At 47.5% G+C, this 26,141-nt stretch overlaps 1 protein-coding gene across 1 annotated transcript in view; it reads left to right on the plus strand.

Annotated features, from left to right (window-relative positions):
- Nucleotides 1–26,141, plus strand: part of LOC144803687 (uncharacterized) — a 381,476-nt gene that overhangs the window by 318,100 nt on the left and 37,235 nt on the right. Inside the window, exon 18 of the mRNA XM_078671874.1 lies at nucleotides 4,926–5,696. Within this exon, the coding sequence (XP_078528000.1) occupies nucleotides 4,926–5,696 (771 nt within the window). The remainder of the gene's footprint in view (nucleotides 1–4,925; nucleotides 5,697–26,141) is intronic.

Consider the following 26,141-nt stretch of genomic DNA (forward strand, 5'->3'; position numbering starts at 1 on the left):
CTTGGATGTCAAAGCTGTAGTTGTCGCATTGAGCGGAAGCTTCACGCATCGTGGGAGATGAGCGTCACCGCTGGAGCTGTTGCCGTCGCATCGTAAGGGTGTCGCCGCTGCAGTCCACGGATCGAACCGAGAGCTTCTTGCATCCCCGAGAAGCGTGCCGCATCTGGAAGACCTTCACGTCTTAATTTCTTTGCACCTGAACTTTGCCGCATTTCCCATCGCTGCGACATTGCTTGTCGTGGAAGCACAATGCAACCTAAGGTACATTGACGCAGAGTGTCGCATCTAAGAACTGAACTGTACTAAGCTTAAATCTTCCATCTTAAAGTAATCATAGTGTGTATTTTTGTCGTTTATGGGCCTGTGATAACTCTATATAAAGTCTACTTATTTTTTATATAAAACCTGTGTGGTGTCCATATGTAGTGTTGTCACTGGGTTACTGTATGTGGTCACAACTGCTTAACTTACAACGCCTCTGAAGTAAAGCCTTAGCTGCTCTCGCCACGCTACCTAGAGGGTGAGCAGGGGTTATTTTAGGAGTGTAATCCTCTTGTCTTGACTAGAGGAGAGGATCCCTGCTTGTCACAAGTACCTACCTGTGCCAACCACATCTAACTCACATCTAACATTGGTCGATATTAGGGTTCACAACTCTTTGTGCTATTATTTCTTGACCTCTCTCTAGAGTAACTGTTTCTCTCTCTCTCTCTGGGTTCTGCAACTTTGCAGAGAGAGTTCAACCAGATTTTCACTGGATGCCTGTGCACATGCATACAACATAACATGCGCATGTGTACTTGTTACTCTAATATGAATTCACCTTAAATAAATGAAAAGACAAGATACCTTTGGCAAAAGAGAGACAAGTCAGATTAATTAAATGCAGCGGCCGGGGGAGAGTCAACAGAGTGCGTCTGAAGAAAGTCTCTCAGTGTACAAAGTTTAGTCTGACAATTCATATATCTCATGAGGTACAATAAAATGAATTTTACATTCTTGATAAGGCATCTCAGACATAAATAACAACTTTTGGTCATCTGAAGGACACAGATAGCTCTCGACCTTGATGAGAGCTAGGGTGGACCACTATGTATGTGTCCAGATGTCTGGTATGGGGGGGCGTGTGATCACTATGTGTGGTGTGCATGTTATGTTATGTTATGTTATGTTATATTGATTTACAAAAGCGCACGTATACCTGAAGGTGTCTTGGTGCTGTGGACAGCGGGGGTCTGCACTTACATCTAGTTCTGAAACAGCCAGGTTTTCAGGCCTTTCCTAAAGGCAGTGAGAGTAGGGGCGCTCCTAAGCTCAAATGGGAGAGAATTCCAGAGCTTGGTGGTATAGAAGTGGAAGCTGCGGCCGCCCCATTGTAAGGTGCAGATTTTTGGCACCCGCAGAAGTTTAGTACCGGAGGAACGAAGATGTCTGGTAGGCTCGTACCAGGTGAACAGATTCTGCAGAAAGACCGGGCCTTTTTGGCTCAGGGCCTTGTAGGCTAGCCATCAAAAACAATAATGACCCAGGTCGCTTTTGGGCATTCAATTTTAAACGGAGCTGGTGTATTGCTTATCACAATTTTTTCTCTCAGCAAACAATCAAATAAAGAATTCAAGATGCCTACACTGCGTTTCGCCTTCAAGAGAGCATGTAACTTGAAAGACAAACTAGTGCATACCAGGATGAAGTCATCTACTGTCCCTAAGACTAGTACGCTACCTAAAGGCCACCACCCATGCGGAAATTGTTCTGTATGCCCTCTGACTGCAAAAACTCTGACCATAACATTGAAATCCGGAAGAACATGGACACTGCGACAGTTCAGCAACTGTAACACCACAAATGTGGTATACAGACTCCAATGCCAATGTGGTTTAGAATATAATGGACTAACAACATGCAAAATAAAACTAAGAATACAAGAGCATCTTAGTACCATTAGAGCGGGAAGACTTACAACCAAGTTAGTTCAACACTGCCACAGGAATAACCACACCTTCACCTGGGTGATATTGGAAAAAGTAAGTGGTGATGCACAAACAGTGGAGAGATTACTCACGACAACAGAAGCCAGATGGATTTATAAGGAGGGAAGTGAGCAAAATGGATTGAACGAGCTCCTTGAATGGAATAAATTGCGCTAGACCAGTTCTGAGGTGTTCCTTTGGATCAGTGAGGGTGTCTCACAATAAATCTAAAATGCAGTTGAATGAAACCCCAAAACGTAAGACACGTGGAATGTATCAAGATCTTGGGTGTATTATGTGTATAAATAGACAACTCCACCCATTTATCTCATGGTATGGTTGTGTAGTACATAACTTTTACCATATGATCGATAATAAAAATCCATTCAAGAATTTGTCATGCTGTTAACATTTACTCTAGTTGAGTGTAGAGTATTGGGAAATGGTTTTTGAATATACATTATACATCTGATAGACATGCGTGCATAGAGATGGGGAGGAGAACGATTGCTAGCGTCTAACACATCGCGTAATCCCGCGAGAAAATGACGTTATTGTAGATTTCCATTTACATTGAATGTGGTAATGCCCTATCTAAGATGGCCGCCAAACAACGCGAGAGTAGGATACCCCACGAGCTCGCGAATACATGAATAACACATTAGAGCGGTAAACGTTGGATCCCAATGCAAAATGGCCGCCTATTAACGCGAGAATAGCGTATTCGATCTGATTGGTCCAAACAGTCAGTGCATGAACGTAAATACAGAACAAACGACCTCGGAAAGTGCTCGAGGGACGATAGAACGCCGACCGCGCTCCTACTACCGGTAAAATAGAATAAGGGTGCCAGGTGGGTTCACATATACGACATCCATGAAGAAAGAGGGTAAGTGAGGATTGCCCACAGTTATGCGATGTTGTCTTTACAGTTAAGGATAACGGAAGGAGTGGCTAGGTTACTCACAGATGGAGATAACAAAAAAAGCTTTTGCCTATAGACCTCTCGGCTGGTATGAAAAACGGGTGCCGATCGAGGGTAAATATGACCTCTTTGCCTGTGTGGCTTTCACAGTGTTGTGTATATGCATGTGGTGCATTTAAGTAAAACTCGTTTTTATGTTTTTTAATTCCATGACAGTAATTCGATACCCTGGTGTCCAATGCAGTGGCATAGAAAGTGTTTGCCCTGAAGAAATTGCCTGAATATCACCATGGCAATGAAACATGTTGGCAAGGAGAATCTGGCTCTATAGGTAGTAGCCATTTTCACTTTTTTAATATACACTAGCAGCATAAAAGAACAAGAATAAAGTTGTTGGTTCGTGCTGTGTATGTGATTGTATGTGTTTATGTTATGTGACATCACTGTATGTTTTTCCACTGCACTTATAACACAGTTGTGTTTCACTTGGACACGTTTTCTTTAAGCCCGATAACACCGATGATGATAATAGGGCCGTCCTGGTGAGTACCTACCAGGGGTCCCATTGGTGGTGCGCCCGTGAGGTGTTATCACGCTTCCTCACATTTTTTTCACCACTTTTTGGGTGTGGGTTTCGCTACTGTCTGGATAGGGAGCGGGCTTGTTTTTAAGAAGGGCTGTTGACTGGTGTATTACCTACCCCTAAATGATGAGAAGTGGGAGGTATGTTTGCTGAGAGAAAAAATTGTGATAAGCAATACACCAGCTCCGTTTAAAATTGAATGCCCAAAAGCGACCTGGGTCATTATTGTTTTGATGACTTTCTGAGTGGAGGGCGACCTAGGTCTGTTTTTCCCTCTTAGCTCCGTGTTTGATGTGCCTTGTAGGCTAGCGACAGAGCCTTGAATTTAATTTGCTCCACCGGGGGCCAATGCAGTTTACGATTTCAGCAGTGATCGAGTGTACCTAGGGATGTTAGATAGTAGCCGTGCCGCTGAATTTTGTACACTTTGCAGTTTTTTCAAACATTGTTTCTGTACATTCCCCAGGAGTCCATACAGTAGTCAAGTTTTAACTGGATTAAGGATGTCACTACCGTTTTTTTTGTGTCTACCGGAAGGTAGGGAAGGATCTTCCTTACTTTTTTAATTAAGAAATGACTGGCTGAAACCGTTGCATTCGTGTGTTGGATGAGAGAGAGTTTGTGATCCAACCACACCCCCAGGTTCTTAGCTTTTACCACCGGTTTTGGGGGCTCGCTCATCTCTGATGGCCACCATAGGTTACCCCAGCTTGGTAGTAAACCTGACTGGCTTATCTCCATGTGGTATCCAGCTTTGTGGTATTTTTTGTGGGGGAACGCATGTCTCTGACCAAACGGGTTTTATTGGGGCTAATTTCCTCTGACCTGTTGTGGGGTAGCTGATTATCTGTGGGATTGATCAGGGTTTCCCTGTGAGCACATTTGTCTCCGGGCTAAGCAAGGCCACACCTGTGACTTGTCACTCAATAACCATTGGTTGGGATGGCACGGTCTGTCTATCCATGTATTTCTGACTTGGGTTGTTGGGGAGGTCACAATGGGTGAATCTGACAGCAATTATATGACTCCTACGAATAATGTAGCAGCTGTTGATATTATTTTTACTGACCCCCTCAATATATTGTGTTCAGTTGACATAGTGCACACTGATTTAGTCTTTAATGGTTTTGACATTTTTCTGTGCATCTAAAACAGGGCGAACATTGACTTAATCTCCACTGGTATTGGTATTGCCACGCAGACATGGAATATGACATACATTGTCATTGTTTCTACTGATGTCGTAATTGTTGTACCGAAAAAGTTCATTGCCTACATTGACGTTGATTTTACAGATATGGTCATTGCAGTGCAGGCATCGGTTATGGCATACATTGACATTGCCTTTATTGGTATTGCCGTTATCGGGCCGGCACACATCACGGTACACATTGACATCGTATTCTGCCATTCCAACATACTCATGGTTTACTCTCTCTCATTACAGAACGTGAAGCTGGAAAAATCACCAGAGGTGCCTGTATCACAATCTCCTGAACTTGACATGGGGAAGAAGACAACAGAACCCCAACAAAAAGAAAGAAGTTTCAAGTTTCAAATGAAGAACAAAGAAAATACAATATCAGTTGATGGAGCGTATAACACATCTGTAATCAGTGTCATCAAAAATTCAGAATACTTCCAAACTGAATTAGAGAAGTCGAAAAACAAGGGCATCCTCCTTCATGCCAGCACCAAACTTAAAGCCATGGTGAAGTCCAACATGCCTTGTGGCTTGATCCCACAGGATGAGCTTGTGATAATCACATTCATTAAAGGGGAGCAAAGGACGGAAGATGTTGTTTCAAGATGTGACGCAAAGGTCTTCTTTGTTAAACCCAATGGTGAAACAAAGAAGAAGAGAGCCTCTCGGATAATTCTGGAATGTGAGCACCTGAGAAGTAAGAATGAGTGCTTAGCTGTATGTGGGCATCCCAACCAGAACCTCCGGGAGGCGTTGATAGCTGATGGAAGGTTCATGAAACAACATCTGCTGAATACATTTTATCTTCGCCCCACAAAAGGCAGTGGTGACTTTGAACCCACCTCTCAAGTACGTCATCTAAAGGAAGTGCCCTATAAAATGATAGTGACAAATGCTCCACCACGCTCTTTTCAAAAAGCAAATGGTGGACTTCCTGCAGAGGACTCAGTTGGTCGGGAAAATGCTCTGGAGAAAGAGGCGGTAACAGAAGGCACTGTGAGCCGCAAGGTACAGGTATGTTTACTCCTCTTGGCCCCTTTAATAAACAAAAGAATTCTCCACTACGTTTCCTGCCAACGACTTTGTTAGTAAGGCCCAGAATGATGTGGGACCTTTAATGTTAGTGAGCCGAAGGGTTTTCTGTGTCTTTTCATCCCTTGGACAGAAGTGCTGCTGTGCATATTTGTATGTATAAGCATTTCTATAGGGCAAACCTAGACACAAGGCAGCAAAGCACCACTATACCCACGTCAATTCAATACAGGCATTTTATGAATACAGAGGAAACTAAAGAACAATGCAAAGAAAAAATATTTCCATAAATTCCTACGGGTAAGGCGGACAGGAGCTGAGGATGGGGACAGAGGCAGTCTGGTACCAGAATATCATAACTAAGATATCATTTGACACAAGTATATCACCCTACTGAAGTTAATAGTAGAAGATTTAAGCACAATGAGACAGTATTTTCACACATGATGTTTAGTAAATAAACTTGCTGATAGACAATATTTTAGCTAATGATATTCTGCCATAAGCTGGAAGGACTCAGAGTAGGACACAGGCCCCTGCTTAAGGTGTCTGCATGGTCATGGATGCTGACCCAACAACTACAGCTGGATAATGCAGTGGAACCTTCCTGCTCTGTATGCTGGGGCTCTCAGCGGGTGATGAGCCACCGCACAGGATGCCTGGATGGGTTACAGACACTGGTCTCATGTCTCCAGAGGCGTGTTTGATAGTTGCATTGCACTCCAGCTGCGGAGGCCCATAATGAACATGAACATTTTCTGCATCCTGTCTGACTTAGACGGAAAAACCTAAGTATTTCCTTTCACTGACACGCTGGCAATCCATGCAGTACAGCTTCAGTGGTTCTGGCAAAAAAGTAAATGTAGGCTCCGATGCATTACTATGTCGACCATGCAGGTCGTCAATCATCATATTAATGTGGCAGTCATACAGACTATAACCTACGGGGTTATGCTTAAATGAAAACAGCAAAACACACAAGATGATGGACGGAATGTTGCACATTGGCAAAACATACACCCTGAGTCAAGATCTGGGTTTAATCCATCATTATTTTGCTCACCACGCCACCCCAGTTCAGACATGGCCATATGCAAATCAGTCTTGACCCTGTGCCTCATGGGAACAGTCCAGCCCAAACTACCGAGCCATATCTTCCCTGGACCGAAATCAAGCATCCTAGGACCAGTTTCTGGTTATCAGCCGTCATCAGCCGGGATAGCTTGACTCCAGTGGCGTAGTGAGCATGGGACCCACATCTGGGCATACCCTTCCCACATAGGGCGAACAGCAAAACACACAAGATGATGGATGGAATGTTTCACATTGGCAAAACATTCACCCCCAGTCACAGATCTGGGTTTAATCCATCGTGATTTTGCTCACCACGCCACCCCAGTTCAGACTTGGCCATATACAAATCAGACTTGACCCTGTGCCTCATGGAAAGAGTCCAGCCCGAACTGCCAAGCCATGTCTTCCCTGGATCGAAATCAAGCATCCTAGGACCGGTTTCTGGCTATCAGCCGTCATCAGCCAGGATAGCTTGACTCCCGTGGCGTAGTGAGCATGGGAACCACGTCTGGACATACCCTTCCCATATAGGGCGAACAGCAAAACACACGAGATGGTGGACGGACTGTTGCACATTGGCAAAACATTCACCCCCAGTCACAGATCTGGGTTTAATCCATCGTTATTTTGCTTACCACGTCACCCCAGTTCAGACATGACCATATGCAAATCAGTCTTGACCCTGTGCCTCCTAGGAACAGTCCAGCCCGAACTGCCAAGCCATGTCTTCCATGGACCGAAATCAATTATTTTAGGACCAGTTTCTGGCTATAAGCCGTCATCAGCCAGGATAGCTTGACTTCAGTGGCGTAGTGAGCATGGGACCCACGTCTGGGCATACCCTTCCCACATAGGGCGAACAGCAAAACACACAAGATGATGGACGAAATGTTGCACATTGGCAAAACATTCACCCCCAGTCACAGATCTGGGTTTAATCCATCGTTATTTTGCTCACCACGCCACCCCAGTTCAGACATGTCCATATGCAAATCAGTCTTGACCCTGTGCCTCATGGGAACAGTCTAGCCCGAACTACCGAGCCATGTCTTAGCTGGACCGAAATCAAGCATCCTAGGACCGATTTCTGGCTCTCAGCCGCCATCAGCCAGGATAGCTTGACTCCAGTGGCGTAGTGAGCATGGGACCCACGTCTGGGTATACCCTTCCCACATAGGGTGAAAAGCAAAACACACAAGATGATAGACGGAATGTTGCTCATTGGCAAAACATTCACCCCCAGTTACAGATCTGGGTTTAATCCATCGTTATTTTGCTCACCACGCCACCCCAGTTCGGACATGGCCATATGCAAATCAGTCTTGACCCTGTGCCTCATGGGAACAGTCTTGACCCAGTACCTCATGGGAACGTTCTTCACCCTGTGCCTCATGGGCTTGGCAGTTCGGATTGGACTGTTCCCATGGGGCACAGGGTCAAGATTGATGTATGGCTGGGTTCAAACTGGAAAGGCATGGTGAGTAATAAAACGATGGATTTAGGCCCAGATCTCTGTATTAGGGTGAATGTATGACATTGTTCTGCATTCTGTTCATCAACTGTTGTTTTTAGGTCAAGCCTATCCCATTCCGAAAGAATGGATAGGGGAGAATTTTAGTGTTGCATCAGGAAAGCTAAACCAGCCGGCGGATTTCCACAAGTGCATGTGATCGTGAACACGCATCCGCCTGCTGCTTTAGCTTTCCTGATGCAACTCTAACCGACACTTCAAAGGCTCCGCTCCCCGCCCCCCGCCTGCACTTCGCAATCTCCGACTTCCCCTCCCACCTCCCACGGCCGCTCTTCCCATTCACGCGCTCGTTACCATTTGCTCCCGAGACGCATTTCTCCTCCCCCTAATCACAGCAATGCCAAGAGCTTGTTGTTTACAGGAATCCTCTCTACAAACCAGCACATTTATTGCAGCCATAGCAAGTATCTTTAATTTCCAGGAGGTTCGTAATGTTCATGTTTGTAATCGTACTCCATGCTCTACTGAAAATACTTGTTTGCCTACTCCTTGATTTTAAATTACCTTTGTGTAGGTAGAAGTGTGTAACCATTGGCAGTTCACACGTCATTACCAGCCAGACACCGGAATACATCTCGTCACTCTCTAGTCAAAGAGTATGTAAAGAATTCAGTCATGGTCAGTTCTTTTAGATCTCCATTTCATAAGTACTCTACGATGTATAAAATAGCTCTTTGAAATGTTTATTAGAAGTTGACAAAATACTTTGTTTCGTTTTTAGCCAGAACACTAATAAAGCTTAAACGGCAAACAATGATGGCGTTAGACAGTTGGAGCACTTACTCAGGTCGATGAGAACAGGAAATGTGCTGTGTATAAGACGTGGAGAGTAACAGTCACACAATGGCAAACACATTTCTCAATGGTCAATGCTGCTCCCCCGCCCCACCACGCAATGCCGAGAGCTTGTTTCCCTTACAGCGTGATTAAGACCAATCTTGTGTTTAAGTATTTAATAGCCTACAGGAATTCTGATGTTAACTCTGGAATGCACTTGCTTAACTTTTGCTTGTAAAAGCGCCCCCCACGCAGGGCTTTCATGTTAATTGCGGCCACGCCCCTATCTCCAGACGAGCCGTAAGGTAAGGGGCACGGCCGCCATGAACGTGGGGCGCTTTTGTAAACAAACTTTCAATGCACCTCTACACCCCCCTTTCAATCGGCTGCCACGTGCGGCAAACAAAACAGAGATCTCGCCTTTGTTTTAACGTTGCCTGCCCTCACCAACAGCAGACAAGTGTAGTGCCTCCGTCCACGCCCCCTCGCAGTGCTCTCTGTACTGTGGGAGGGTCATCAAGCAGCACGCTGTGTTCCGGTAGCACCCTGCTGCTTCTGGAGTCCTGTGGACGGGCAACCCACCAACCTCTCAACAGGCTACAACTACAATCAAAAGTCCCCGGCTCCAGTAAAGAGGTGAGCTGAGCTCTTGCAGGGGCTTGAGAAATCGTTCTTCAGAATAAGACAGTTGGTTTTTGTTTACAAAGGTAAACGAGCTGTCACTAGTTTTCTCGGTCACAAATCAGCATTCTTCATTTGAAGCGCAGCGTCAGCCTACTGGTGTCTTGGGGCCTGAACTTTAGCAACTAGTCATTATCTCTCATTGAACTTTCTGATTATTCATCTATAAAAATGTAAAGGCCGCCATCTGCTGTATTGTATGCAGATTTTACGGCAATTTTCGTGCCTCCGGGGGAATTTGAACTGCTAATAAAGTTTGGGAAGAACAAAGCGATAGGCCTGGAGTTGGAAACCATTGAGCGAAAAGCACTGTTGGCATTTTACCCAACAATAATTGTTGCGTGTTTCATGTCCTCCTGGTTCTCACCGTCCTTGTGACTCCTAGTGTGTGAACTCCCTCGTTTTGCACCCTATCTGCTGAAATCTTTCCCTATTTCCACCCTCTTTGTGAGTAGCATTCTCTGCGTATAGTACTGTCACTTTTTGTAATTAGCTTTTTACTTTTTAAAGACACTCGAAGGATGCCCCCCTCCCAAATGTCCTGCTTTAAACTTCGTCCTTCTGCACCCTCACACACTCTGCACCCTCACACACACTACACCCTCACACACTGCACCCTCACACACACATCTGCACCCTCACACACACACAGTCTGCACCCTCACACACACAGTCTGCACCCTCACACACACATCTGCACCCTCACACACACACATCTGCACCCTCACACACAGTCTACACCCTCACACAGTGCACCCCTGTTTGTTTACCGCACTCATTATTACTTCACTCCTATCCCTCGTTTTTTTAACCATAACAAATTACACACAATTGAAAACACCTGTCTGCAGTTTTCACTGTTATTTATCACAAACATTTCCTGTATTTCTCACGGACATAAGTTAGAACTATTACACAATACAATCACCAAACAAAGAAACAAACTGCTACATTCCTTATACAAAAAAGACCATTCAGGCATAAACATGCATTTGACTGTGCCACAACACACACACTGAGCCGGCCACACGCAGTGCGCCCTCACACTACTTTAGGCCACACACACTGCGCCCTCACACTGCGCCCTCACACTACTTTAGGCCACACACACTGCACCCTCACACACTCTGTACCCTCACACACTTGGCACCCTCACACACTTGGCACCCTCACACACTTGGCACCCTCACACACTCGGCACCCTCACACACTCAGTGCCACACAATTATATGCTACATAATTACACTGCACTCAATGCAACATACACTCCAAACAATAACGCTCAGTGCCACATAATTACACGCCACTCAATTGCACTCTACTGAATACAACAAACACTCCACACAATACCATTCAGTGCCACATAATTATATGCTACATAATTACACTGCGCTCAACGCAACATACACTCCAAATACCACTCAGTGCCACATAATTACACACCCCATAATTACACTCTACTGAATGCAACACGCACTCCACACAATACCACTCAGTGCCACATAATTATATGCTACATAATTACAATGCAATATACACTCCAAACAATACCACTCAGTGCCACATAATAACACGCCACACAATTACACTCTACTGAATACAACATACACTCTTCATAATACCACTCAGTGACACATAATTATATGCTACATAATTTCACTGCGCTCAATGCAACATACACTCCAACTACCACTCAGTGCCACATAATGACACGCCACAAAATTACACTGCACTCAATGCAACATACACTCCAAATACCACTTAGTGCCACATAATTATGCTACATATTTACACTGCGCTCAACGCAACATACACTCCAAATACCACTCAGTGCCACATAATTATACGACACATAATTACACTATCCATCTATCGCCCTCACTCTATCTCTCTCTCTATATCGCCCTCACTCTATCTCTCTCTTTATCTATCACCCTCACTCTGTCTCTCTTTATCTATCGCCCTCACTCTATCTCTCTCTCTATATCTCCCTCACTTACTCTCTCGCCCTCACTCACTCTCTCGCCCTCACTCACTCTCTCTCTACCTCTCTCTCTATATCGCCCTCACTCTAGCTCTCTCTCTATATCGCCCTCACTCTAGCTCTCTCTCTATATCGCCCTCACTCTAGCTCTCTCTCTATATCGCCCTCACTCTATCTCTCTCTATATCGCCCTCACTCTATCTCTCTCTCTATATCGCCCTCACTCTATCTCTCTCTTTATCTATCACCCTCACTCTATCTCTCTCTTTATCTATCGCCCTCACTCTATCTCTCTCTATATTGCCCTCACTCACTCTCTCGCCCTCACTCACTCTCTCTCGCCCTCACTCTCTCTGACCCTCACTCTCTCTCGCCCTCACTCTCTCTCTCGCTCTCTCTCTCTCTCTCGCTCTCTCTCTCGCCCTCGCTCTCTCTCTCGCCCTCGCTCTCTCTCTCGCCCTCACTCTCTCTCTCTCGCCCTCACTCTCTCTCTCTCGCCCTCACTCTCTCTCTCGCCCACTCTCTCTCTCTCTCTCTCTCGCCCTCACTCTCTCTCTCTCTCGCCCTCACTCTCTCTCTCTCGCCCTCACTCTCTCTCGCCCCCACTCTCTCTCGCCCTCACTCTCTCTCTCGCCCCCACTCTCTCTCGCCCTCACTCTCTCTCTCGCTCTCTCTCTCTCGCCCTCACTCTCTCTCTCTCGCCCTCACTCTCTCTCTCTCGCCCTCACTCTCTCTCTCGCCCTCACTCTCTCTCTCGCCCTCACTCTCTCTCGCCCTCACTCTCTCTCTCGCCCTCACTCTATCTATCGCCCTCCCTCTATCTATCTATCACCCTCACTCTATCGCACTCACTCTATCACATCACCACAACATCACTATGCGCTACCACAGCATCACTAAACGCCACAGCATCACTCGTCGCCACCACAACATCACTCAGCGCCACCACAGCATCAATCTGTGCAACCATTTAACAACAACTGGTTCAAATATGTTCTCTCAATGTTTCAAGCTTTATTACAAATGTCACAAAAAGATGTTAATATTTCACTTCTGTTCTTGGATTTTCGTCACAATAAAATACACTGAACATACTCTTCACAAAAGTTATTTACAAAAGTTTAAGCTATTGCCTCTATAAATTACAATAATTTTTATTTAAGTATTATTTTTAAAAAAAAGCCATTGTTATTTGTAATATCAATACATCTAAGTCACGTAAATATAACACATATTGCATTACAAATGCAATGGGTGTCACATTTGCAAAAGTTATAACTATTGGCATTGTAAATGACAAAGCTATTAATTTCGCTATTTTCAAAACCAACACATAACATTTTTTTTCATTTACAATACCAATAGCTCAAACGTTCGAGGCATGTGGGCTGCTGAATTCATATCTATAGCATAGATCGCCGCCTAGTGTTGGGTCCGGATGATTGCACATTGTTGTCCTGGAAGAGTCTTCCAAGTATCACGAGATAGGTGGCTCCTCCCCTGGACTACAGTGCGCATGGGCATCGACTCCATCCTCAGATTGTTTTTTTCCGCCATTGGGTTCGGATGTAATTTCGTTATCTCAAGTTCGGAATCAACATAACCTTTTTCGAGGCCCGAAGGCCTTTTTCTAACCGTCGGTATTGTTTGCGTTCGGTGCCCGGTTCTGTTCCAACTCAGTTCGAGTCGGATATCCAGGGAGTCGAGTGACTCTTCGGTGATCGAGGCCCAGTCGACGCAGCAAGACTTTCGACGACACGGAACGGAGCCCGTTCAAGAACTGTCCCGTGTGTGGATCGAAGTATCCCCACATTGACGTCCACCCGGTGTGCAACAAGTGCCTGTGGCCGGACCACGATGAAGCCAGCTGTATGGCTTGTTCCAGGTTTTGTTCGAAGAAGACGATTCGGCTTTGGCGCGCGGCGCGCCTGGAGGCCCGGCAGTCGGCCCCGGCACCGGTGGACATCTTCGACGACGAAGAAGCAGACGAACAAGAGGTTCAGATGCAGATTTCACCTCCAACGGTGGACATCGAATACGAATACGACGCGGATGTCGAAGGCCAAGACTTAGAAGAAGTCGTCGACGAGGTAGGAGACGACAATGAGGCCTATGGGGCCATGGAAGATAGCTCAGAGGAAGAGCTGTGCCCCGTTCGAACAATTACAAAGGCTCAGGTCGAGGGATCGCCACACGGCCTAACCCAAGACCTTATATCAGGATCCACGGCCCCGCCTTCAGGCCCGGCTACGGACACTTCGGCGGAGCCGCCATTGTCGAAAACGAAACCGAAAGTGAAACCATCGGTGTCGACAAAAACGAAAGTGGTTGAGGCGACATCGAAACCGAAGACGTCTGCTCCTCCATCGACACCATTATAAATAACAGGGGAGACCCGGTAAACACAAAGGCATCTGGGTTAGGATAGCAAATTATAAAAAAGTGATGCCACGGTATTTCATTCAAAAAGATGTTAATTATGAAGACAAAAACAATCAATTATTTGTCTAATCACAACATCAATTGTATGATAAATCTCTTTATTCTATTTATCGTTCATCAATTGGTCATTACCATTACACACAAAAATTAAACATAAAAAACTGAAAAACAAAACAAAAAATTAGGACAAAACATTCATTTGAACAATTATTTTTAAATTCTTATTAGAGGTCCTTATTCATTTTACACATTCTTTTTACAGATCAAACAAACCCAACAATATTTCATCTTGTAAGGAATGATATGACAAGTAGTCCAATTATCCTATTGTTGAAGACCCTTACTCGAAGGGTTATGTGAGAAGCCCAATGGTATTATTTTCAAGGAAACAAATGGCAATGTCTTTTTTTAGCAGCCTGATTTCCTTTTTCGAACACCAGCAACAACTGGGAGCACAAAACAGCCAAATAGATTTTATGGCTCCAAAAACAAATAATGCTCCTGGCAAATGAATCCACACAATCTCCAAATTAATAATGGTGTCGAAATCAAGAACTGTCGACGCGTTTCGGCCTTTCAAACAGTTTTAGGCCTCATCAGGACAAAGGGCAATAAGATTCATTTATATGATCACGCGGTTCTACTCCAAAAGACTCCAAAACTAAATTTAATTTAGGATGCAGTCGTCCATTGTTGACCATAGAAATCAGGTCCCGTCAAGGCAAAAATCCTATCTTTAGCACACCTGTGCTTTCCGGATTATCGCTTTAGTCTTAGTCACAAGCCTGTGATCAAATCACCAGCGAGTGCGGGGAACATGAACTCTCGCCGCTATCGAAACTACGAGCCAGAGTCTTCTCCAAATCTCTGTAGGTCCAAAGACCTCCATCGACACCATCGTCTTCTGAGGTGTCAGGGCAACCAAAGCTGAAGAAAACCATCGACCCGGTCAAGTCGGGCAAAGGCGTCGAGCCGAAGATGGTCAAGGGCGTCGAGCTGAAGTCCAAAAAGGGCGTTGAGCCGGAGTCAAGCAAGGGCGTCGAGCCGAAGTCCAAAAAGGGCGTTGAGCCGAAGTCTAGCAAGGGCGTCGAGCCGAAGACTGGGGCCCCGAAGCCAGTAGTCCAGGCCGCCGATCCGAAACCGCCGGCGTCGACGTCTGCTGCCACGGACAGAGAGCGTAGCGCCCCGAAGAAGGATGCTCCTACGCCTCGGACGGAGAAGCCCAAGTCAGCGACGCTCGAGTCTTCACATGTTGGTGGACCGAGGTCGGCTGTCGGGTCTACGAAACCGTCCGCTTCCTTTACGAAGCAGGTCTCGGACTCCCTCAAACGCATCAGGGACAAGGCTTCAGCGGCAGAACCAAAGACACCTTCCACCCCGAAGCAATCTGTCCCGACGCCAAAGTCCTCGACGCCAATCCTCTTCACGTTGCCGTCGAAGGTGGCGCCGAAGGCCTTCGCACCGCGATCGGTGCCCAAGGACTCTGCGGTGTCGAAGCCGACTCACTCGGCGGGGAGCTTGAAGCATCGGCCACCCTTGCTGGAGGAGCAGTCGGAGCATTTCATCGATGCCGACACCGGAAAGCTTACGCTTTACAAAAGAAAAATCACGGAGTCGCAGCCTTTGGAGTCATACACAATTCCTCTAAAGCGCAAAAGGCCTGCTTCTGATTCACCAGTCTTGGTCGAACCAATAGTTCCTCAGACTCCAAGAATTGCAACACCCTCACCCACTTATTCTGATGGAGAGGGTGCTGGGGTAGAGGACGAGGAATACAATTTTCCTGCCAACACAAAGCCTGATGAACAACAGGACTCATGGGTAGAGGCAGGTGACCAAGGGGATCAGCACACCGCCCATGACCCTCAGGTGTACAACGTCAAGACCTCTCCCACTGAGGATTCTGCGGCATTTAATGCCTTAATTGAGAGGGCGGCTAAGAACCACGACGTTGAAATGCATGCTGACCCTGTTGAGGTGGACTTCCTCTTTGACACTTTATCAACAGCTGAAAAGACTGTAAAGACTCTTCCAATGCTAAAGGGGGTCCTTAAGCATGCTGCGGACATTTTTAAGGAACCCACACGGTCAAGGGTAGTCAACCCTAGAATTGAGAAAAAATACAGACCAGCACCGGGCGATCCTACCTACATCAAGGGCCAGTTGCCATTGGACTCTCTGGTAGTTTCTAATGCCCGCAAAAGGGCGAATTCGCAGACCATTGGTGAAGCTCCTCCCCCAGACAAAGAGTCAAAAGTGCTGGAGGCATCAGGAAAGAGAGTTGCAGCTCAGGCGGCCAATATCTGGCATATCTCTAACACGCAGGCACTATTGGCTAGATACGACAGGGCACACTACGACACACTAGAGACCCTGTTGCAGCATCTTCCCGACCAATATAAAGAGGCAGGGGAGATGCTTATCCAGGAAGGGTAGCTCATCTCCAACGCTTCCATTAAGTGTGCACTGGACGTTGCGGACACTGCAGCCAGGGCAATTAATACCAGTGTGATGCTGAGACGTCCGGCATGGCTCAGAATCTCCGGTTTTAAGCCGGAAATACAAACTACCATCCTTAACCAGCCGGTAAACCCTGACAGATTATTTGGTCCTGAGGTGGATACCACCCTGGAAAAAATAAAGAAGGATACCGAGACTGCTAAGTCCATGGGAGCTCTACAGTCCCAACAGTTTCGAGGGAGCACTTTTCGTCGCTCAGGCAATAGGGGTGTTACCAGAGGCCAGATGTCCCAGCAAACACAATTCAATAAAGGTGGGGCGCAATCCTCTTACACCAAGCAGAGTAGAGGAGGTTACCGGGGCAACAGCACCAAGGGCAGAGGCAGGGGCAACAACAACTCCCGTTCCTCCGCCTCCAACAAACAGTGACGCCCTGTCATTGCCCCCCGACCATTCCACACCTGTCGGGGGGAGACTCCAGCAGTTCCTGCCAGTCTGGAAATCCATCACCACAGACAGGTGGGTCAGGAAACTTATCCAGTTCGGTTATTGTTTGGAGCTAACATCCACTCCACCCAACATACCACCAAGACACCGTCCTATGTCCACAGAGCATTTGCACTTATTGCAGCAGGAGGTTCTTGTCATGCTGCAAAAAGGCGCAATAGAGCTCGTGCCAGTGGAGGAAGAAGGCACAGGGGTATACTCCCTGTACTTCTTAATCCCAAAGAAGGACGGGTCCCTCAGACCTATTCTGGACCTCAGGCCCCTAAACCAGTACATTCTCTCCGAACACTTCCACATGCTAACACTGCAGCAAGTTCTTCCGTTGCTCAATCAGGGAGACTTCCTCGCAACCTTGGATCTCAAGGATGCTTACTTTCACATTCCACTTCATCCATCACACAGGAAATACCTCAGATTCACCATTCAAAATCGGAATTATCAATTCAAGGTCCTTCCTTTCGGAGTGACCACAGCCCCCAGAGTGTTCACGAAATGTCTGGTGGCGGCGCACCTCAGGAGACAGAACGTCCATGTCTACCCTTATCTGGACGACTGGCTGGTTCAGGCAAAGTCAGCCCAGCAGTGCGCCACCGACATGTCCCACACCATTCGCCTTCTTCACGGTCTGGGCTTCTCACTGAACTATCCGAAGTCGCACCTTCAGCCAGCCCATGTGCGGCAGTATCTGGGCGCAACAATAGATACTCTGGCGGCCACGGCTCAGCCAAATTCAGTGAGGATCGACAACATCCAGTCGCTAATCCAAAAGTTCAGACCGCAACACTCACTTCCAGCAAGAGTGTTCATGCAGTTGATAGGCATGATGGCCTCCTGCATCTTCATAGTCCCGCACGCGAGGCTACATATGCGTCCGCTCCAAGAATGCTTGGCACATCAGTGGACTCAGGCTCAAGGGCAGTTGAACGACCTAGTGTTGGTGACCGGTCGGGCATACAACTCTCTGCATTGGTGGAATTCACACAACCTTTGCAAGGGCCGACCGTTCCAGGAGCCTGTGCCACAGATTGTCCTGACGACGGACGCATCTCTCCAGGGTTGGGGAGCTCATGTACTCCACTATACAGTGCAAGGACTATGGACGACGCAGCAAAAGAAGATGCACATCAACTACCTAGAACTGATGGCAATCTTCATGGCATTGAAGTCCTTCAAAGTACATCTGTGCAACAAGGTTGTGTTGATCCGGACGGACAACATGACGGCCATGTACTACATCCAAAAGCAGGGAGGTACACGCTCTCCACAGTTGTCTCATCTGGCTCAGAGCATGTGGAAGTGGGCCATTCAGAGGAACATCTTCCTCATGGCGGAACACCTCCCGGGCAAGGACAATCAGATGGCGGATCTGCTCAGCAGGTACAGCCACCAGGTGCACGAGTGGGAGATACATCCATCAGTACTCCGCCCGTACTTCCAGCAGTGGGGTCATCCAGAGATAGACCTGTTTGCCACAAGGGAAAAAGCAAAATGCCAAAGCTTTGCCACCAGGTTCCCGCACCCACAGTCGCAGGGCAATGCGATATGGATGAACTGGTCAGGCAGATTTGCGTACGCTTTTCCCCCAGCACCTCCCATACCGCTGGTGGCACGAAAGCTAAAGCAACACTCGATGACACTCATCCTGGTTGCTCCAACGTGGGCTCGCCAACCATGGTACACCACGTTTCTAGAACTCTCCGTGGTACCGCATCAAAGGCTGCACCTCAGACTTAGGCTCTTGACACACAACCATGGCGACGTTCAGCATCCAGATCCGCAACAGCTTAATCTGGCGATCTGGCTCCTGAGGTCTTAGAGTTTGGCTACCTTGATTTGCCTCCTGAATGCATGGACATCATCCGGGAGGCAAGAAAGCCCACCACTAGGGCCTGCTATGCAGCAAAATGGAAGCGGTTTGTCTTTTACTGTACAGACCATCACATCAACCCGCTAGATGCATCCATTCCTAACATCATCTGTTATTTGTTACATCTTTACAAATGTAATCTAGCATATGCTTCCATTCGGATACACTTATCCACCATAGCGGCTTATCTCCAAAACAGGCAGCATCTCTCTGTTTTCAGGGTGCCTGCCATTAAAGCCTTCATAGAAGGGCTGAAGCGGGTCATCCCTCCCAGGACCCCGCCAGCTCCTGTATGGAACCTCAATGTGGTCCTCACCAGGTTGATGGGTCCACCTTTTGAGCCTCTACATTCATGTGAGATTCAGTTCTTAACGTGGAAAGTGGCTTTTCTCATTGCGATCACGTCTCTACGGCGTGTCAGTGAGCTACAGGCGCTCACGATACAAGAGCCATTCATTCAAATTCACTCAAATAGGGTTCTGCTGAGCACTAACCCTAAATTTCTTCCTAAAGTGGTTTCGCAGTTCCATGTCAATCAGACCATTGAACTGCCCGCGTTCTTTCAAAACCCAGAGACAGTAGCCGAAAGAATGCTCCACACTCTGGATATCAAACGAGCGTTGATGTACTACATCGATAGGACCAAAGACTTTAGAAAAACACAACAGCTCTTTGTTGCCTTTGCAGCCCAGCACAAAGGCAACCCCATTTCCAAAGCAGGGATAGCCAGGTGGATCGTTAAGTGTATTCAGATTTGCTATCACAAGGCTAAGCGCACTTTAACGGTCCCCCCCAGAGCCCACTCCACCCGCAAGTTGGGGGCCTCCATGGCGTTCCTGGGCAATATTCCTTTGGAAGATATTTGTAGAGCAGCCACATGGTCTACACCACATACATTTACTAAACATTACTGTGTAGATGTGAATGAATGAATGAATGAATGAAATAAAACTTATAAACGCGCAACTTTGCCCGAAGGCATAAAGGCGCTTACCAAAACAATGAAAAATTAAAAAGGCGGAACCAAAAGCTAGGGGTAGGCTTTACCAAAAAGCCATGTTTTCAAGGCCTTTCTGAATGAATGAATTGAGGGTAGAGTCCTAATTTCCAATGGAACCGTATTCCACCATCTTGGAGCCAGATTGGAAAAGGCTCTGCCTCCCCATTTAGCTCTTCGCACTCGGGGAGCGGTGAGGAGCAGTTTCGCCGAGGACCGGAGGTTCCTAGCAGGAGCATAAGGAATCAGGAGATCTTTTACACCTCCAGTCTCAATCCTATTTAGAGCACCAAACACCAAGCATAAAACTTTAAAAGAAATCCTGGCGTCAATAGGAAGCCAGTGCAAGGATTTCCTGGCGGCGGTCGCTGATGACCTTTTAGGAAGGTCCAGCACAAACTTTGCCGCGGCATTTTGCACGGATTGAAGACCTTGCAACAGGCCCTTGTTGGCTCCCGCGTATAGAGCGTTGCAATAGTCAAGCCGAGATGTTATCAAAGCTACCACAGTTTGTTTCCGGGCTTGCACGGACAGGTAATGTTTAATTTTTCACAGGATGGCATTGACACCCCAGCAGGTGGAGATAGTCCGCTTTACTTGGAGGGCCATATCGAGGGAGGGGTCAATCATAACCCCCAGATTTCGTGCTGCCCGGGTAGGAGCTGGGCAGGCCCCCAGAGATTCAGGCCACCATTCCGCCGACCAGATGTCTTCCTTCACGCCGAACACAAGGATCTCCGTCTTTTCGCCGTTTAGCCGCAAAGAATTGTTAATCATCCAATGGGCGACTGCCTCCATACAGAATCTAAACTTGGAGGCAGAAGAGCTGACAGGCTGGGCGAGAGACAGCAAGATCTGTGTGTCATCTGCGTAAGACACTACCTCCATCCCAAAAGATCTAATAAGCCTAGCCAGGGGGGTCACGTAGATGTTGAACAGGGTCGGGCTTAACGCCGACCCCTGTGGAACCCCCCACTTCAGCGGCAGGGATGGAGATAGGAACTCTCCCAGTTTCACCCTCTGTTCCCTCTGGTCCTGGAAAGAGGCCAACAGGCTTAGTGCGTGCCCCTCCACCCCTATCTCCCTCAAACGAGATGTTAACACGAGGGGAGACAGGGTATCAAACGCAGCTGTAAGATCCAGAAGGATCAACAACGAACTTCCACCCTTGTCAACTGTGGTGCGGATGTTATCAAGCACCACAGTCAGGGCGGATTCCGTACTGTGACCCTTCCGGAAACCATGCTGCGAATGATCCAGGAGACCAGAGGATTCCAGAAAGGCAGAAAGATGCTGGTGTAGATGGATTTCCAGCATCTTTGCTGGGGCTGGGAGCAGAGAGATAGGGCGGAAATTTTTAAGCACGTCTGGGTCCACCGACGGCTTCTTCAATAGCGGCTTCACCACTGCTTTCTTCCATTGGGAAGGGAAGATGCCATCCTTCAGGGCCTTATTCATAATCTGGAGTAGCGGGGGCAGAATTGTTTACTTGCACTGTTCGAGGAGATGGAGAGGACAGGGATCAAGAGGTGAACCAGACTTGGTCTTAACCAAGAGGACTTCCAGTTCCTGTAGGGAAAGCGGGGGAAAGCTAGACAGCAAGATCGGGTTCGCAGGTCTAACAGGCCCTATAGGGGAGGGGATCTGTGGGGTAGAAAGGGAAGGGGAAGATGCAGGAATCCTTTGGAGCTCAAGGTCTGAGACAATGCCAACAATTTTATCATGAAAAAATGTGGCTATATTGTCGCACAGCTGTTGTGAACTAATAACAGGATCGGGGGTCTTCAGGGAAATCAAAGAGTCAACGATGTTAAAGAGCTCTTTCGGTGAAGTGAGAGCCCCAGTAAGGTTTGAAAAGTATTCCTGTTTAGCTCTTATGACCTCCGCCCTGTATTCCCTCAAAAGAGTTTTATGAGACATCCTGTCCTGCATATTCCCACTATATCTCCAACAACGTTCCTGCTTTCTGTAGGCTTGTCTTAATAGCCTTAAGGACTCGGCATACCAGGGAGCAGACGGCCTTTTTCTGGTAGTATAACGCAAAGAGGGAGGTGCGAGCTCATCCACGGCTGCAGAGGTGGCCTCTTCAAACCTCCTTACCGCAGAATCTACATCCTCATCTCTCGGGAATGCTAAAGCGGAAATTAAGGGAGCCAGTAAATCATTGGTAACCTTCCTCAGATTACGCCCGAGTTCCATTTTGCTGGGACCTCTCGGGATAAAATTAGTGAAAGTGGTATCCAATTGTAACAGGATAGCACAATGATCTGACCAAGAGAGCGGCACAGGTACATCGGCTGACAAACGCCTATCGTTTGAGAAAACCCCGTCTAGTGTATGGCCCGCCTGATGCGTGGCACCCTTAACTAGCTGCTGCAAGCCGCATGCAGATAGGGTATCTAGGAGACAGCGAGTGTCTTTTACCTCTGAGTTTTCTAAATGAAAATTCATATCTCCCTGGACTGTGACGGACTCATAGCCAAAGTAGGGTTCTAAAATACTAAGCAAATGCTGAGTAAAATCCACTCTAGGCCCTGGAGGTCTGTATATGAGCACGCCCTTAAACAGGATGGAATAGGATGCATTAATAGAAAAATGCAGGTCCTGGATGGCTTCATGTGAAGCTGATAGAGGAATAGTGTGACACGAGTGGGAGTCCTTGTGCAGGATACCAAGCCCTCCTCCAGTACGGCCCATTCTGTCTAACCTCACTAAGGTGTAGCCCTCTGGGACTGCCTCAACGAGATCGGGCCCGGACGAGTCTTTGGCCCATGTTTCCGTAATGAAGACCCAGGCGGGTTTGTTTACCACAACAAAGTCCTTAAAGGAAACGTTATTCTTGATTAAAGATCTCGCATTAATCAAATAGCCATGCTCTCTGCTTGTCTGTTGAGGGAGATCTGCTGATGGAATTACTCTAGAAGACCGAAGGGAGGGCACATCAACAGAGCAACAGGATCTAAAGCATGTACATATGGGGGACGACTGCAGAGCCTCAGGGGTGAGCAAGTGATGGCAGTATAGTCGAGCAGGTTTCAGATCTAACAATACCTGAGTAGTGTACCTGAGCTTGCTAGCTCCGCACTCGTTAACGCCAAGCGCCCCCTCGTCCAGCTCGTCCGTAGCGCGGACGGGCGCAGATGGGCTGGACTCTGGCGTGACTCCGGCGTTAATGCGGCACATACGCCGTGCGCATGCGCCGTGCGCTAGCATCCTTGTGTTAAAATAGGGCTCAGGCTAGTCAACCTGACTGCTGGAGCGCTAACCTGCAATGGCCTCAAGCGTCCCTTTCTGACCCCTAAGATGGCGTAGATGGCGTGGAGGGTGACGAGGAGCGCGCAGGGGACCCGCAAAATTGCGGTGAGGACACAATTTAAGGTGCAGGTATGTGGCAAGACAATTTAAAAACAAGGTTTAATTAAATTAAATTATTTTTAAATCAGATACAAAAACGGGGAGTTTTAAAAATCACAGCGCTTTCAGCAGAGCGGTAACACGCAGCGATGGGTTGCCTTATCAAGGCTGACCTTACCTATGTTCTTCCCTTAAATGTACTTCGCGCTTGCCTCAGACCAGTCAACCTGACTGCTGGAGCGCTAACCTGCAATGGCCTCAAGCGTCCCTTTCTGACCCCTAAGATGGCGTAGATGGCGTGGTGGGTGACGAGGAGCGCACAGGGGACCCGCTAAATCACGGTGAGGACACAATTTAAGGTGCAGGTATGTGGCAAGACAATTTAAAAACAAGGTTTAATTAAATTAAATTATTTTTAAATCAGATACAAAAACGGGGAGTTTTAAAAATCACAGCGCTTTGCACTCCAAACAGCAGGCAGCTGTAGGACAGGCTGTTCTTAAAACACTCTTTCAGACTTCTGCAGCTGGCACAGGCGGCCGCCGTTAATGGAGGGACTGCTATGTATTCTATGCTATAGATATGAATTCAGCAGCCCACATGCCTCGAACTGAATATGCTACTTACCAGTATGCAACTGTTCTTGGCATGTAGGGCTGCTGACATTCATATCGCCCGCCCTCCTCCCCGGCGCCTGTAGCGGCTGCAGACTTTCTTACATTTACTCTTAGCATGGCCATCGCTTACACTGTTACACTCCATCTTTGCCACAATGGCTAAAAACAATCTGAGGATGGAGTCGATGCCCATGCGCACTGTAGTCCAGGGGAGGAGCCACCTATCGCGTGATACTTCGAAGACTCTTCCAGGACAACAATTTGCAATCATCCGGACCCAACACTAGGCGGCGATCTATGCTATAGATATGAATGTCAGCAGCCCTACATGCCAAGAACAGATGCATACTGGTAAGTAGCATATTCATTTCCTAATGCGAGACCTATTGCATTGCAAATGCTTGTCGCATTTGTCACCACGAGTGGGACGGGTATGCTCAGACGTGCGTCCCGTGCTCTCCATGCCACTGGAGTCAAGCTATCCTGGCTGATGAGGACTGAAAGCCCGAAACCGGTCCTAGGATGCTTGTTTCCAGTCCAGGGAGGACCTGACTTGGTAGTTCGGGCTGGACTGTTCCCATGGGGCACAGGGTCAAGACTGATTTGCATATGGCTGGGTTCAAACTGGAATGGTATGGTGAGCAGAAAAACGATGGATTTAGGCCCATATCTCTGTACTGGGGTGAATGTATGACATTGTTCTGCATTCTGTCCATCAACTGTTGTTTTTGCATTTGTCACCCCGATGGGACGGGTATGCTCAGATGTGAGTCCCGTGCTATCCATGCCACTGGAGTCAAGCTATCCTGGCTGATGAGGGCTGAAAGCCAGAAACCAGTCCTATAATGCTTGTTTCCAGTCCAGGGAGGACCTGGCTTTGTCAGTTCGGGCTGGACTGTTCCCATTGGGCACAGGGTCAAGACTGATTTGCAAATGGCTGGGTTCAAACTGGAATGGCATGGTGAGAAAAAAAACGATGGATTTAGGCCCAGATCTCTGTACTGGGGTGAATATATGACATTGTTCTGCATTCTGTCCATCAACATTTGTCACCCTGAGTGGGACGGGTATGCTCAGACGTGAGTCTCGTGCTCTCCATGCCACTGGAGTCAAGCTATCCTGGCTGATGAGGGCTGAAAGCCCGAAACCGGTCCTAGGATGCTTGTTTCTAGTCCAGGGAGGACCTGACTTCGCAGTGCAGGCTGGACTGTTCCCATGGGACACCGGGTCAAGACTGATTTGCATATGGCTGGGTTCAAACTGGAATGGCATGGTGAGCAAAAAGCAATGGATTTAGGCCCAGATCTCTGAACTGGGGTGAATGTATGACATTGTTCTGCATTCTGCCCATCAACTGTTGTTTTTGAATTTATCCCCCCGAGTGTGACGGGTATGCTCAGAAGTGAGTCCCATGCTCTCTATGCAACTGCAGTCAAGCTATCTTGGCTGATGAGGGCTGAAAGCCCGAAACCGGTCCTAGGATGCTTGTTTCCAGTCCAGGGACGACCTGGCTTGGCAGTTCGGGCTAGACTGGTCCCATGGGGCACAGAGCCAAGACTGATTTGCATACGGCTGGGTTCAAACTGGAATGGCATGGTGAGAAAAAAAACTATGGATTTAGGCCCAGATCTCTGTACTGGGGTGAATGTATGCCATTGTTCTGCATTCTGTCCATCAACTGTTGTTTTTGCATTTGTTTTCCCAAGTGGGATGGGTATGCTCAGACGTGAGTCCCGTGCTCTCCATACCACTGGAGTCAAGCTATCCTGGCTGATGAGGGCTGAAAGCCCAAAACAGGTCCTAGGATGATTGTTTCCAGTACAGGGAGGACCTGGCTTGGCAGTTCGGGCTGGACTATTCTCATGGGGCACAGGGTCAAGACTGATTTGCATATGGCTGGGTTCAAACTGGAATGTCATGGTGAGCAAAAAAACAATGGATTTAGACCCAGATCTCTGTACTGGGGTGAATGCATGACATTGTTCTGCATTCTGTCCATCAACTGTTGTTTTTGTAAATGAAAACCGCAGCAGAGGCGAGGGGCAGAAATACTGTGAAGCTTGCACCCATTTGGGAGGAATATATTAGTTATTTCACGAGGGACTGCATGGATTGCCAGCGTGTCAGTGAAAGCAA

Source organism: Lissotriton helveticus, chromosome 1_2 (assembly GCF_964261635.1).
Source record: "Lissotriton helveticus chromosome 1_2, aLisHel1.1, whole genome shotgun sequence".
Classification (NCBI taxonomy): domain Eukaryota; kingdom Metazoa; phylum Chordata; class Amphibia; order Caudata; family Salamandridae; genus Lissotriton; species Lissotriton helveticus.